The sequence below is a fragment of the Pan troglodytes genome, chromosome 5 (genome assembly GCF_028858775.2).
Source record: "Pan troglodytes isolate AG18354 chromosome 5, NHGRI_mPanTro3-v2.0_pri, whole genome shotgun sequence".
NCBI classification, from domain to species: Eukaryota; Metazoa; Chordata; class Mammalia; order Primates; family Hominidae; genus Pan; species Pan troglodytes.
In genome coordinates, this window is record NC_072403.2 from 44,738,618 (window position 1) to 44,752,313 (window position 13,696).

Consider the following 13,696-nt stretch of genomic DNA (forward strand, 5'->3'; position numbering starts at 1 on the left):
ATTATCCCCATTTTAGCCAAAAGTTCGAATTGAAAACATAATCTGAAAAATGATGATTTAAGTTCCATTGTTTCATGTATGTGGTACAGAAAAATAATTAGTAGTCGGCGATTAGTAAATAATTAGTTAGGCTCTAGTGTCAAGTTGCAACACAATGATCTGAAGCCTTTTCTTGGCTGTAAAATGACTAAATGAACTGGGTGACTTACAGGTCCCTTTCAAGCAAAAAAAAAATTCTATGATTTGATGATGCACTTAATTTGTAGTTGAAAACATCATGACATATACTTTGCTTTTCCTTCAAAGGATATTTGCATATCTGCCATTAAGGAGAAGGATATCGAAGCCAAGCTGACTCAGGTGATTGAGAATTGGACCAACCAAAATCTGAGTTTTGCAGGATTTAAGGGAAAAGGAGAGCTTCTGCTCAAAGGAACCGAATCGGGAGAAATTATCACTTTGATGGAGGATAGTTTAATGGTCTTAGGGTCTCTACTCAGCAACAGGTAATTTTATAATTTGAGAGAGAGTTTTAAATGGGATATTTAGCGTTATAAAATTCTAAGTAAAAGCTCAGTTTTAAAGCTCTTGCATTGGATAGGATTCTGCACTAAATTGGTATTATCTTGTCTGTTCCTATACAAACTGCCTGTTTTCCCTAATAATCATGGCCTCCATCTCTTCTTTAATGGTACTCATCTCCCCTTCCCTATTTTTCCTGGTGGGCCCCATCCTAATTATTCCTCCCCAGACTGGCATCTTGTCCTCTGAAGGTCTTGGCTCCCCACTGAGATGACCTCTTCATTTCATCTTTTCTCTCCTTTGTTCCTCTGATTTGACATCATTGACCTCTTGGCTAATCCTGTTCAAACATTCACCCAGTGGCCCGGGAAAAGCCTGCTGGCCACCCGTGAGAGCAATCTACCACTACAGCAATCTACCCATTAGGGGCTTGGCACTTACTTAGAGACTTTCATTTTTTATGGTGAAAAGAGCCTGAGACCATTATGGCCTGAATGAGGTCACCTGTTCATCATTGAACTACGAACCAGCTTGGAGGTGCCTATGATCTTGAGTGCAGCTTTAGGAAATTCCTGTAGGACTCAGATTAAATATTCTGTCAGGTCATTGGCACTGGCAACCTCTATTCCTCTGGCCGACTGTGCAGTAGTTCTCAACTATTCTTCACCTGAACACACCTAAGAAATAGCTAATATCCCTTTTCCACGTTGGGATCACTGGTTAGTGAGTTGCATGCTGCATGACCTCTGGCTCCAGGGGCAGTCTTGTATTTGTATAATGACAAAGCTGCCAGTCCAGGGAGTTCTGGGTTGAATATATAAAGGTCAAGGTCCTCGGATGCATCCTCTGTGTTCAGGGAATCCTGGCAAAGATGACCATAGGATATTCAGTACTTCCTAGACTTCATGGGCAACTGCTGCCCTATGGTTCATTGCAAATTTTGCCCATCTGACTTCCTGGATGATGACCTCTTGATGAAGGGCTATAGATTCACCTGGGCAGTGTCTGCAGCCAAGAAATTCAGGATTTGAAGGCTTTCTTCAATTCATACTTACTTGGACATAACCTGATTAGTAAAATACCTATTTGTGTTATTAGTAAACTCAATGTTTACAAACTTCTAGGCCCTGCCAGAAAGAGTATAAGGATAGCTAAGAAGTCATCAAATTCTGGGAGATTCTCCTCCTAGAGAACTTTGCAGTGCCAAGTAGGTCTGGAAAGCCTGTTCCAGAACTAACCACAGACTGACCTAGTAGTGAGTCATACCTGCTGGATCTCTAGGACTACTTTGATGTGACTTCAGAAGGAAGCTGTATGTCTCCTTCGGTAAGACTTGACTGTAGGTATTGCCTGGATTGTGACACTTCCCTGGTGGATCCCTGATTCCATGGGACTTCATGGGCCATGGTGGGTTTGACCACACAAAGTTGTACAATGCAGGTATCTGGCCAAAGGACAGAAACTAGCTATGCTCGATTTTATTTCAGATCTCCCTTTTCCATCTTTAGAAGTTATACACCATCAAGGATGACTCTTTTTTTTCTGTGCAGAACAATTTTGGACTATCTAGTTGCTTCATCTCCCTAAATGCCTGCCCATGCCATGTTGGTTTACATGTCTTTATTTGGAAGATGTTTTTGGCATATTGACTGCCTTTCAGCTCTCGATCAGTGGCCAGGGAAACAGTAGAAACTGAGTATTGGGAAAAATGCCTCTTACTGCCTGAACAACTGGATTACCTACCGCCTTAGAGCAATTTATGTACAACTCCATTTATAACTTCATGTATAACATAGGCTTTCAGGGAAGTTATGAGTTGTATTCAGGCATCAGACCGTACCCAGAAAAAACCCCATTCTACATGTGAATCACTCTGTCCTAGATCAAGAAAAGTTTGAAGATCCTAGTCAACAAGTGCCACTCACCAGCAAATGTCACTGCACCACCTTGAAACTGCTTGCCCTTGCTGCACACTGCAGTCGGCTTCTTGCTCTAACTGTAGGTAGTTGGGGTTTTTACCCAGTAGCCTCCCATTGCTTCCTCCATGGCATCCATTCTATTTCTTGTCTTCCTTTGTTGTGCTCAGCTTTCTGGACCCCTTGTATTCTCATAAACACTTCAGCAAGCCCTGATGATCAGAAAACAGGAGCCATGCTATATGGGGGTAGCAACCCAGGGTCTCTAGCTCTGCAGAATCTAGTTGTAGTACCTGGTGTAATTCTCTCTCTGTGGGTGGGAAGATCACACCTGTAAGTGAACATCAGACCTCAAGCTTGACTCTGGCTTTGCGGTCATCTTCTCCAGGTGAACCTGGTGATACCTAACCCTCTCCTGATCTTTAGGGATCTGATTTGTCCTGTCCCTTTAGAGATAGTCTGTCTCTTGCTGGATGAAACCTTCAAGACCATTCATAAAAGGAAAATCCCTGGATAGTGTTCTCTTTCCCTAGATTCAATAGTTCCATAGACCAGTAACAGTGTCTCACATGTTACTCTCACAAGCAGACCCCACTTGGATTTGGTTCACAGACGTTTTGGAAAACCATCTTATTCCTTGCTTGGCATTTACTCCCAGAAGCAACCAGCACAGTTCCTTTGCTGGACCTATGCACCATAAAACTAGGCACATTCTCCTATTCTATGACTGACACATGGGAACAATAAGTAAAATCACTACAGTTATATGAGTTTTATTCATGAAAAGCAACAATTTTTATTAGCTGTATGATATCTATTAGGAACTGCCCTTTAAGGACAAAGCATTCATTCCCAAAGTAATATTTCTTCTGGAATTTACTTCGGTAAGGCCATACTATTTTCTGAATCTTCTTTGAAATGTGATCTTTTCCGTTCTTACCTTTTAGATACAATGCTCCATTTAAAAAAAATATCCAGAATTGGGTGTATAAATTGTCCACTTCCTCAGATATAATTGAAGAGTGGCTCGTAGTACAGAACCTTTGGGTTTATCTTGAAGCCGTCTTTGTAGGTGGAGATATTGCCAAACAGCTGCCTCAGGTAAATATGGCTTTTGTAATTACTGATAAAATAATTTGGTGTATGTTGTCTATATGTCTCTGTAAAAGTCTTCTCAAAGACATATGGTCAAGGCTTGACTATGATGGGGTTTGGCAAACTATGGCCCACTTGCCTGTTTTTGTAAATAAAGTTTTATTGGAACACAACCACATCCATTCTTTTATATATTGTCTGTGGCTGCTGTAGCACCGCAACAGCAGAGTTGAGTAGTTATAACTGAGATTATACGGCCCAAAAAGTCTAAAATCTTTACTATCTGGCCCTTCACAGAAGAAGTTTTTTAGAAAGTGCTGACCTCTGATTAGCAGAAAGAAGAAACTCACATAGTTTTAAACAGTGAATAATCTTGAGGTGGTTTGAGGATGTGAGGTACATTCAAATGCAGTACTATTATCGTAGTTCATCTCTTCTAAGAGTTAACCTCATAATATTCCTCTGAGAATAATATTAAAATTAATCTATATTCTGTAAGCACAGATCAACTTTAGTTAATTATTACTAAGTCTACTACTAGCAGATCAGAACATACTGTGGAGCAAGAAAACAGCCTTGGGAGGCTGTAACAAAACCTTTAAAACAGCTCTATTGGGGCCTTTTAAATAAATGCCAATAATGATAATAACTGATAGGTTTAGTCGATGAAGGTAACTTTGCTATTAGAAAATTAAGCCTGCTCTTCCTAAACTTCTGTATTTACAAGCAGGATATATATATATAGGTTAAAAATCAAGGATAAAAGAGGTTTTTTTGTTTGTTTGTTTGTTTTTTTTGAAAATGGCCGATTTCCTTTGTACTAATAGCACATTTTTAAAACATTAAACTGAAATATATCATTTTTGTTTTTTAATCAGAAGTTTGTATTTTTAAAAGAGGAAAGATTATGCCAATTGCTAGAGGCATTTTTGCAACTGAGTACAAAGCTTAATGTCATTCATAGTAAATAGAAAATTTTCACTTGCGAAAATGTAAATGAAACTTTGTTTTGTGGCTTTACTGTCTTTTTTCTTTTTTCCCCCGCCCTGGGGTACTATTGAGCTGTAATTATTCCAAGGATCCTGAGATCAAATTATTTTCATGCTTCTTCAGTTTACTCCTCAAACCAAAACACCTGGGGTGCTGAAACACTAGATTGGAACTTTAAGTTGATAGCTCTGCAAATTAATCATGTGGTACTTTGAAAAACATGTTGAATGCAATGAAACAAATAAGCAATAAGCCTCATTGTGATAAAGAAGCATTTTAATATGCAGTTTTATAACTTTGGGTTTGTGTCGCTCAGAATTAATTAAAATGAAAAAAAAATTGTCTGTTTAAATTATGCAGCCTGAGACTAATAGAGGCTGGTTTGAAGAACTATAGAAAATTCCAAGGTGAAGACTTTGCTTTTTTTCAATTATCCAAATGCTAATCTTTACTGGCTATGGATGCGTTTTCAGGAAGCAAAACGTTTTCAGAATATTGACAAGTCGTGGATAAAAATAATGCAGCGAGCTCATGAGAATCCCAATGTGATTAATTGCTGTGTTGGAGATGAAACCATGGGACAACTTTTACCTCATTTACATGAGCAGTTGGAAGTATGTCAGAAGTCACTCACAGGGTAAGAGTTTAATTTTTAAACACATATCATTTTGTATGTGACAGTGTTTTATCCCAAACTTACTAGTATTGACTACATTTCTGGTTTGGTAGTGATGGTTAAAGTGGGGCTAGGAACTTAAAATTTCACATAGATTGAACTTTTCTGTGAGGAAGGCACCTTTGACTTGGGGGTGGTTAAGGCATTGTATTAGTTTCGTCAGGCTGCTATAACAAATTTCCACAGACAGTTGGCTTAAAGCAACAGAAATTCATTCTCACAGTTGTGGAGACAAGAAGTCTGAAATCAAGGTGTTGGCTCCCTCTGAAGGCTCTAAGAGAGGATCCTCCCTTGCCTCTTTTGGCTTGTCGTGGCTCTAGGAGTTTCTTGGTTCATGCCTTCATAACTCCAATATCTGTCTCTGTCTTCACTTGGCCTTCTTCTCCTCTTCCTGTGTGTCTCTTATGACGACATTTGTCACTGGATTCAAGGCTCTTCAAGATCCTTAACTTCACTACCTCTGCAAAAGCCCTTTCTCCAAATAAGGTCACGCTTCAGGATTTCAGGGAATAGGACCTGGACATGTCTTTTTGAGGGCTAACATTCAAGCCACTGCAGGCATAGAATAGAAATGTGCACTAAGAGAACAACTCACCAAACTCAAAGATCATTTTTATTTTATTTTATTTTTACTGTCACAAGAGGACGGTGTCAGGATAATTTTTTTAAGGCAGTTCATTTTCAATCTCTATTTGAAATAGGGTGATAATACATCCTGGTTTGTCCAAGTTTATGTGTCTGTCCTGGCTTAATGGTTAGTTGTCCTCCCTTTCACTCTCAAAATGTGTTGGTTTGGAGATACGGTTTGTGCTCTCCCTGGGTTTAAGCCATGAGCTTTCCAGCAGTCTCAGAAAGGTCATAGGAGGGCATCTGATGAGAAAGGAGAGGACAGCAGATGATGGGGCAGCCTTGCTCTGAATCTCTTGTTTTCCCAAGTGTCATCCATGGTGGAGCATGGACTTTGGTTTTCACCAAATATTGCGGGGGTAGGTGATAAATGACTTTAGGTGTTTGCTATTATCTTAGCAAAGAAGTTAGTGATTATATCTTGACTAAAAAAATAATAATTTAGGGGAAAAAAAACCACTTGGTAACATACTGTCGACTTTATTTGAAGGTATTTGGAGAAGAAACGATTACTGTTTCCAAGATTCTTCTTTGTATCTGATCCAGTTCTCCTGGAAATTCTTGGACAAGCCAGTGATTCCCACACCATACAGGTATAATCTAAGAATCTGTGATCTAACTTGCTTTTCCCACGACATACACAATGAAGAATAAAAGTGAAGTTAAAATCTTAAAAATGCAGGCAGGAAAGAAGAGTATTACAAATTACATTGATCATAAAATTTCATATTTTCTGTGTATTTGGAGCCTGTCATCCTGATGCAGTCCAGCAGTGTTGAGTGACTATGCACTGACTATGCCATTCCTAGCTGTGTGATCTTGGCAGGCTTCCTAATTTCCCCATGCCTCAATTCCATATCTGTAAAATCAGGATATTAATGGTTCTCACCTCACAGGACTGTCATGAGGATTATATGAGATCATGCATAGCAAAGTCTCTAGCACACAGTATGTGTTTATTAAATCGAATTTATCATTATGAGTATTTTATTCTAAATATTCTTAGACCAAATAGGGATTATATTTTGGATTTGTCCTTTTTTCCTTCCTCAATACTTCTCAAATGCTTTTAGCCATTTCCCAGAGCAATACTTTGGAAGAGGAAAAGAAAAACCGTAGCGAACTGAGAGTGGGAGGCACAGAAGGTCCCATCCCAGGGCCAATTCTGGTCTGGGGATCTGGGAAACGGCTAATGTTGATTCCTTGTTGGTTTCCAGGGACTTGTAACAATGAGAAAAGAGAATAGAAAGGCTCCGTGAAAGGTGGAGGTAGAGCTAGGAGAGAGGGCAGGACTGAGCTGTATCTGTCAGGGGAGGAGGGGGGAGGTGGTATGGTCCAGTCCCCATCTGGTGGAAGGTGACAGTCCTTAGTCTAATCTGCATAGCATGGGAGGGGGCCATTTGCAGGACTTGGAGAAAACATTCCGTAGGGCTTGATTTTAAAAAGTAGACCTCCAAGCCAGTTAAGGGTCAAAGCAGAGTCTCTCTCTATTTTTTGAGACAATAAAGTAAATACTTAACCTTTTAAAAAGATACAAAATATTAAGGCTTTTAAAAACATCTCAGCGGCTTTTGTGTCCAGCCTCATGTGTGACGTTTTCCTCTGTCTTACAGCCGCATCTCCCTGCAGTATCTGACAACATCAATGAGGTGACATTTCATGCAAAAGACTATGATCGCATCATGGCCGTCATATCAAGAGAAGGAGAAAAAATTGTTGTAATTTACCTTGCTTTAAATTTTGTTATTAGAATTTCTTTAAAAACTTAGGTTGAGGAGAATACAGTTCTCTTACAGAAAAAAACAGGAGGAGAGGGAGTTCTCATTCTACAGCCCTGGGCTTTGTTAAAAACTAGTTTAGATAAATCCTTTAACTTCTCTGAGACTCATTTTGTAATTTATAAAGTGAAAGTTTTGGACTAGGTGATCCGTGTAGTTCCTTCCAGCTATAGTATTAGATGATTTCACCCATATTTAAAATATTTTGTATAAAATATGAAACTGTTTGCTTGGCATAGGGCACTATGATTTATTAAGTGTGCATGGAACATCTGTAAAAATGCCAAATTATTATCAATTTATAATATCCTTGTAATTTTGTTTTAGCTGGATAATTCTGTTATGGCCAAAGGTCCTGTGGAGATTTGGCTACTGGATTTGTTAAAAATGCAGATGTCATCATTACATAATATAATTAGATCTGCTTTCTATCAAATCAGTGATTCAGGATTTCAACTCTTACCATTCCTCAGCCACTTTCCAGCACAGGTGAGAATACACAATGCTTAAGTAATGGTGAAAAGAAATGGAAATAAAGGGGAAGGATGCTTAGCAGGTGGTTGGCCTGATGGTGTGAGGCAATTGTAGCTTTGAATTAGGTTAGAGTGGCCTACTTGCACTCATTTTAGCCTCGGCTCCCAACCACCTGCTTGTCAACCTACACCATTCTAGACCAACCCATCCCATGTCCCAGAGGAGGATATGCCACTATTTTCCCATCATGAAGGATACATACATTGAGTCTAATAGATACATATGTAAGCGTATGTGTGTATGTGTGTGTGTGTGTGTGTATTTGTATACAGAAACTCCTCGACTTATGATGGGGTTATCTCCCAACAAACTCATCGTAGTTGAAAATATCATTAACCAAAAATGCATTTAATACATCTAACCTACCAATCATAAGCTTAGTCTAGTATGTCTTAAAGATGCTCAGAACACTTACATTAGCCTACAGTTAGGCAAAATCTTCTAACACCAAGCCTATTTTATAATAAAGTGTTGATTGTCTCATATAATTTATTGACTACTGCACTGAAAGTGAAAAACAGAATGGTTGTATGGGTACTCAAAGTACAGTTTCTACTAAATGCATATTGCTTTTGCACTGTCGTAAAGTAAAAAAATTAAGTTGTACCATTGAAAGTTGGGGACCATCTGTGTGTGTAAGTGCACGTGTATGTGTGTGTGTGTATATATATATGTATATATATACACCAATTCATAGATATGATACGGACATAGATATGGATATATGTAAAGGGAATGAGCATACCTTTTCTTGAAATGAAATCCATCTTGTCTTTAATTTTCCCTTCAAGCAATTAAAAATGGACATAAATTGTTGAGAGGCTTTTTCATGCAACTAATGTTTAGAAAGTGAAGACCTCAAAGAGGCCAAGGTTGGAGCAGGTACCAATGGTTTCATTACACTTTCATTCAAGAGAAATGAAAAGTGATGATTTGTGATCTGGCCAGAGAGAGCATGGGATAAAAGGCAAGAGATATCCAAGGAAAATGTAGGCAGTTTTTGCCCAAATGGTATTTCTTCTCCAACTACTCCTCCCAACCTGAGCTCCAAATCCTGAATTAGTGCACACAAACTGAAGACAGCTGAAATGATGTATCATTTATTCAAACCACAGAAGGACAGATATAGAATCAACCTTTATTGGAGAGATAATATTGTGATTTTTATATTATATAATACCTTGGGAAACTTTAGTATTCTTATTAGCATTATTACCTTTGTGATAAAGCTTATAAAATACTTTGTTAAATTGAGAAAAGAGTTCCTGAAACTAAATCCACGTATTTTCTTTCTCCAGACCCTGTGTATCCTGAAGGAGAGGCTTGGCCTAAATTAGGCTGAGGATTTAGCATTAAGTAGAGAGTTGAGAGCAAGTGCAGAACAGTGGTGAAGTTGAACAGGATGTAGTAGGAAAGATGACTAGTTTTCAGGATTTTCTCTAGTGTATGTGTGTGTATATATATATAAACATATATACACATATGTATAAAATACTTTGTATTTCATATATATACATATATACATAAATACAAAGTATTTTATACAATGTATATAATACATCATATTCTACAAAGTATTTTATACAATGTATATAATACAATATATAATACAAAGTATTATATACATATGTGTATATATGAATATATTCATATAAGTATATATGAATATATTCATATATGTGTATATATACATGTATACACATATATTAAATTTTTAAGGCATTTTTTCAAATGACTGAAATCTCTTACTATCAAGTTAATTTAACATTTTTATCTGAAATTGTTTAAAATTCCACTTCTGCTTTCTTTTAAAACATGTTTTAACTATTTGAATGCCATGGATCCTTGCTGCAAAATTTTGGAAAATGCAAAAAATATAAAAGTGGAATACATAGGTGATGGGTTGATAGGTGCAGCAAAACACCATGGCACACGTTTACCTATGTAAGAAACCTGCACGTTCTGCACGTGTATCCCGAAACCTAAATAAAATAAAAATAAAATAAAAGTGGAAATAAGAATTTCCCATATTTCTACCACCTGGAAATTATGACTATTAATATTTTAGTGTATTCCCTTCCAATACGTTATTTATGTATTTATTGCTGTTTTCTCCTTTGTTCTTTTTTTAAATTGACATATAACAATTGTACATATTTATGGGGTGCATAGTGATGTTTTGATGCGTATAATATGTCTTGTGATCAGATGAGAGTAATTAGCATATCCATCATCTCAAACATTTATCATTTCTTTGTGTTGGGAACATTCAATATCCTCCTTCTCGCTATTTGAAACTATAGGTTATTCTTAACTATAGTTATCCTACAGTGGTATAGAACAAGGGTCCCCAACCACCCCCACCCGGCCCGGCCACAAACCGGTACCAGTTCATGGGCTATTAGAAACTGGGTCGCACAGCAGGAGTTAAGCGGCGGGCAAGTGAGCATGAGTGCCTGTGCTCCACCTCCTGTCAGATCAGCGGCGGCATGAGATTCTCATAGGAGGGCGAACCCTATTGTGAACTGAACTGTGCATTTGAGGGATCGAGGTTGTGCGCTGCTTATGTGAATCTAAAGCATCCTGCGACCCCCGTCCATGGAAAAATTGTCTTCCATGAAACCAGTCCCTGGTGCCAAAAAGGCTGGGGACCACTGGTATAGATCACTAACACTTAGTCCTCCTACCTGGCTATAATTTTGTGTCCTTTAGCAAATCCATCCCTATCCTCTTCTCCTTACCCTTCCCAGCCTCTAGTATCCTCCATTCTGCTTTCACTTCTCTGAGGTCAGCTTTATTTTAGTTTCCATGTGTGTGTGAGAACATGTGGTGCCTTCTCATATTGTTTAATGTGCTTATTATAGGCATCGAGTAATATTGATGAGAATGAGCATTCTTGTTTTGCTGTTTTGTTTTTTAATGAGACATCCTCTGGTTTTCACCACTAAGTCGCATGCCTTTTTAGACTGAGTATAAAAACATAATTTTAAGCTGTTCTTGGTGACTCAAGATAACGATTGTAAAGACTTGCCTTTGGATAGACATCATTATGCAGTGGGTTTTGGGGTCTGCTGGTCTATTTGTCTTTAAGTCAGGCAGCCTTACACTGCTATGCTTTTGTAGTTTTTCTCTTTGTCTTTCCCCCCTTGGACCATCATCTGCTGCTGACCAGAATCTGCTTGCTCTTGGGGGGGCTTTCTGACACTGCTTGTTTTCTCCAGATCCCATTGCTCACTTCAGCCAGGTGCTTTCATTTATCTTTAGCTGCAGCCCCCAGGATTGGCCACTGCTCTAGCACGAAAAGTATCAAAGTCCCTGATAAGGCAGGGACAGAAAGAGGGTTTTATTCTTTCTTTTCTCACTGTTGAGCCCATGCCAAGCAGTATCCACATACTGCCTGCCCTGCTTTCAGTCCTCTTTTTTGGTCCAAATGATGTTGGATCTGTCATTCGACTCTGGATGAATGAGAGCTCCTGAAGGGACAACCATTTCAGTGAGGGGGTGAGGGTGGGGCATGCTCAGACCACTTTTATTACCTTTTCTGGGGCAGAAATTGTAGGTTAAGGTGACATCCTCTCACAGTTTCTTTATGCCTTCATCAGGATACAAAGAATACAAGCTTCTCCCCTTCTCATTTTCTGTCTCCCTCTCTCTTCTATAGATAAGTATAGAGATAGAAAAGTAGACGTAGATAAAAACGTGGATATCAGAGAGAGGGAGCAATCAAGAAAGGAGATAGGCAGTGTATTGTTTTTAGAAGAGCAGAGAGACCTTTGGGAAGCCCTGTTCAAGAACAAGCAGATAATAAAGAGTTCCTTTGCTTTTCTTGAGAAAGAAAAATCATTGCATGGAAGTATCCAATAGTCTCAGGCCCTCTGTAGAAAAATTTCCTAACCATCTTCTATAACACACATATAGTTCAACAAATGGTAGCCAGTATTTTAATCATCATTAATCTATCTACTTTGAAATAATTAAATATTAACAGTTAAAACTTTAACTGTTTCCCTCCTTTGGGAGTTAAGAAATGCAAGTCGATCTCATTTTTAGTTTAAAATGTGAATAAGTGACCACCAAATTTTATTGCAGATGTGCTTGAAATATTTGGCAAATTTTAATATTTTTCTGCTGTATCTGTAGGTTGGACTTCTGGGAATTCAGATGTTGTGGACACACGATTCAGAAGAGGCTTTACGTAATGCAAAAGATGACAGGAAAATCATGCAAGTGACCAATCAGAAATTTTTGGATATTCTAAATACTCTCATTAGTCAGACAACACATGATCTAAGCAAGTTTGATAGAGTGAAGTTCGAGACTCTAATTACCATCCATGTGCATCAGAGAGATATTTTTGATGACTTGGTAAGGTATCTTTTTTTTAAAATTTAGTGTACTAACTAATAATGAACAGCTAAGAATTGTATATGTTGCCTAACTTACATGAACTTTCCATTTACTTGGTCCTTTTTCATAACTGTCCATCAATATCATGTCCACAGTATTGTATTTCTGTATTGGCTGGCTTAAACAACCATATTATATATTCATTTGGCACTCTGAAAGTTTGGAACCAACTGATGTGATATGAGCCAACTGATTGTTCCATTAAACCAAATAACCAGGAACATGATATAATTTAGGTCATAAGCTATGCTGGGTCGATTGGAAAAGGAGCACAGATGGAACGGAATCAGGCTTCAGAGCACTCTCACGGCTGTTCGTCCAGTTGATGGTGATCATGGGCTTGATTTAGGCAAAGTTCTGTAGGGTGGGACTAAGAAGGGTAAGTGTTTGAATTCCTTTAGAAATGGGACTCTAACCAGTGGCCTTGACCAAGGCCAACTTCTCCTAAAGCAAGGATTTTTCTATTACAGGTGGTTTTGAAATGCCACTATTTGATAATCTTTACCTCCCATTTAACTCCTATTGCTTTAGTCTACTTGATTTGATACATTTTAAAGGTATCTCTTTCCTTCATCAGAGACACATAATTCATGCAGGTTGGGTCCTGTTTTAGAGAATGTGATCACAGACTGCCTGTTTTGAAGTTTTACCAAAAGTTCTGATCAGATAGTTTATATTTATTGAAGATTATTTGAAGGACCTCCAGTCAGTCCGTCCATCCCCCTGCAACCCAGATCCTTGCTTCTCAAAGTATTACATGCTGACCAGTGCTTTGGTATCACCTGGAAGTTGGTGAAAAGAGCAGAATCTCCAGCCTCCCTCCTCCCATCCAAGACCTACTGAATCAGAATCTGCATTTTATCAGGATTCTTAGGAGATTCATATGCATATTGAAGTTTGAGGAAAAACTGCTCTAGGATTTATCTCTGGATTAAGCTACTATCAGAAAGCTGCACACTTATATTGTTTTGGCCTTCCACGGACTAGCTTTTACTAATTGCAGTTACCATTATACTTTGACTTTAATTGACGTCCACCTCAAGAAGCACTGGTATGGAGTTCATTATTGTATCTGCTGTCAGCATACGTTTGAGGATGTTGTCTATACGTCTGTCGCTGGCTCCTAAAACTGAAGTCCTGTGAAAGAAATT

The 13,696-nt window shown here is 38.3% G+C and overlaps 1 protein-coding gene across 2 annotated transcripts in view; it reads left to right on the forward strand.

The window, feature by feature from the left end:
- The window catches only part of DNAH8 (dynein axonemal heavy chain 8), a 322,731-nt gene that overhangs the window by 136,341 nt on the left and 172,694 nt on the right, over positions 1-13,696 (forward strand). For both annotated transcript variants that reach the window (XM_063812416.1, XM_054686792.1), the window contains 7 exons: positions 307-506; positions 3,386-3,539; positions 4,997-5,160; positions 6,317-6,419; positions 7,440-7,544; positions 7,932-8,093; positions 12,279-12,503. In XM_063812416.1, the coding sequence (XP_063668486.1) occupies positions 307-506; positions 3,386-3,539; positions 4,997-5,160; positions 6,317-6,419; positions 7,440-7,544; positions 7,932-8,093; positions 12,279-12,503 (1,113 nt within the window). The remainder of the gene's footprint in view (positions 1-306; positions 507-3,385; positions 3,540-4,996; positions 5,161-6,316; positions 6,420-7,439; positions 7,545-7,931; positions 8,094-12,278; positions 12,504-13,696) is intronic.